Below are 1,910 nucleotides of genomic sequence, written 5' to 3' on the forward strand. Positions count from 1 at the left end.
CCAGTTTCCCACTCCCAGGTCAGTCAAATCCCTTTTGGGGGCAGTGGGAGCCTCAGAGGCAATCATTGCCCTATCGTCAAATTGGGGTTCTGCCCTCGTATTCCCCTGAGTGGGCTGTTCAAATTTGGGGGGCGTTCTCTTTTTGTCTTTCCAGGCTCGGATGAGTTTTTCTAAGGCCATAGTGGGCATACCGTCCATTACGTCCCGGGGAATCCCCTTTTCGATTCCCTCAGCCCACAATAGGTTTCTCTTTGCCCCCAAGGTTTGCGCAGGGGGTGGGGGTCGATTCTCCTGCTGTTCCACTCTCCGCACAGCAGTTTTCGATTTTGTGGCTCCCCCTGTGATTCCCATCCTCCTACCATAATTTATTAACTCTTGGGCTACTTCGCCCCAAGTCATCGGCCCTCCTCGGGCTCGTCTCCCTCCTCGTGGGGCTAGTGCGTCCCGCAAGCGGTCTTGCAATTGCACTGCATATAGTTTCAAGGAATCAGGTAAACCTCGGATTAGGGGAGTCATTCTGTCGGGGTTAGCAATTAATAACATTGGGGAAGGTTGTTGAGGGACTAAACGCCTGTCATGCATTAATTGAAGACAAGCAGCCTTTTGCAGACTCTCGATCAAGTGGTTTGTGGTCGGGGTTTCAATACACACGGGATCTCCCCTTTCCAAGGGGTCTAGACCCCCTGCCCAATAGGCAGCTCGCTGAGTTAATGACCACGACTCCCTGGGGTCATCAGTAGTCAGGAAAACCCCTGGCCCCCAGTACCCCTGGGCCTCATCTTCTGACAACAGGATTCGGTCACCACCAGTTAGTGATACCCTCCATACATATTCTGTTTCAGTTTCTTGAGCCAATCTAGTATATTTTTCTTGGATTTTTGACATTTCGGCTGCTGAGTATGGCACCGTTCGGGTGGTGATTTGCGGAGCTCCCCCACCTTGGCCGTCATCAGTGGTCTCCGTTTTAATCACCGGCCTCATCACCACTTCCCCATTCTCGGGGTAAAATAATTCTCGCTTGATTTCTAGCTCTTCACTTGGGTACAAAGGTCTTAGGCTTTGCTTTTCGGCCATCTGTGCCAAGCTAGTAAATCCTGGCACACTATCCGGAACAGAAACAAGATCTGTCCGGTCGGGAGATTTTTGTCCCCCTTCCTCTAATTCAGAACGCAAAATTTTTTCTCGGTCCAGTGCATCTGACAGGGCCACATGGAGTCGCTGAGTAGTGTTACGTTCAGCGGCTAGTAGACCCTGCAGGGTTTTTATTTGTTCTTGTAAGGATTCAACCATTTCATCATTGGTTCGCTTAACCAGGTGCCTCTCCTTCTGGGCTGCCACTAGTGCTGCTCCCAACACAGCACACACCGTGGCCTTCCCCTTTCCTGGTCGAGCCTTTTGTTCTTTCATGAGGGTTGTGATTTTGTCCGCTACAGCTTTCGGGTCGTGCCAACTAATACAGGCCCATGCCATCCCTGATGGGGAAGGGCATGCCTTATATTCCTTTAACTTTTCAACCACAGGGAGGCAGTCAAGCACCGGCGTTTCCCGGGCAGCCATGGCTTGCCACTGCTCGTACCTCTCCCGGCTTATAGCTGAGAGGTCACTTCCCGGCTCTCCCCGCCCACACTCTCCGGGTGGAGAGTCGGTATCCCTGAGGACCTTCCAACACTGAGGGGATCCTGTCCGTGACGCCAATTAATATGTCACGTCCCACCAAGGAGAAGGGGAGGGTGACTAAGATCCGCAAATCCCCTCAGCGTGGATTAAGGTGAAATAACACTCAAGGTCCAAAAACAAACTCCAACTTTAATGGCACAAACACCTCTATAAACATCAACCCTCTATGTCTTAATGCACAATACAAGCTAAGCGGCTTTGTGAGGAGTTGAGGTAGGCCTTGTATTGCTTAG

General features: G+C 51.3%; 1 protein-coding gene across 1 annotated transcript in view; it reads right to left on the reverse strand.

Annotated features, from left to right (window-relative positions):
- LOC103924890 overlaps nucleotides 1-1,787 on the reverse strand; it is a 12,760-nt gene extending 10,973 nt beyond the window's left edge. The window contains exon 1 of the mRNA XM_009333499.1: nucleotides 13-1,787. Within this exon, the coding sequence (XP_009331774.1) occupies nucleotides 13-1,557 (1,545 nt within the window). The 5' untranslated portion in view covers nucleotides 1,558-1,787. The remainder of the gene's footprint in view (nucleotides 1-12) is intronic.
- Between the last annotated feature and the right edge of the window lie 123 nt (nucleotides 1,788-1,910).

The sequence above is a fragment of the Pygoscelis adeliae genome, unplaced genomic scaffold (genome assembly GCF_000699105.1).
Source record: "Pygoscelis adeliae isolate BGI_AS28 unplaced genomic scaffold, ASM69910v1 Scaffold140, whole genome shotgun sequence".
Lineage (NCBI taxonomy): Eukaryota > Metazoa > Chordata > Aves > Sphenisciformes > Spheniscidae > Pygoscelis > Pygoscelis adeliae.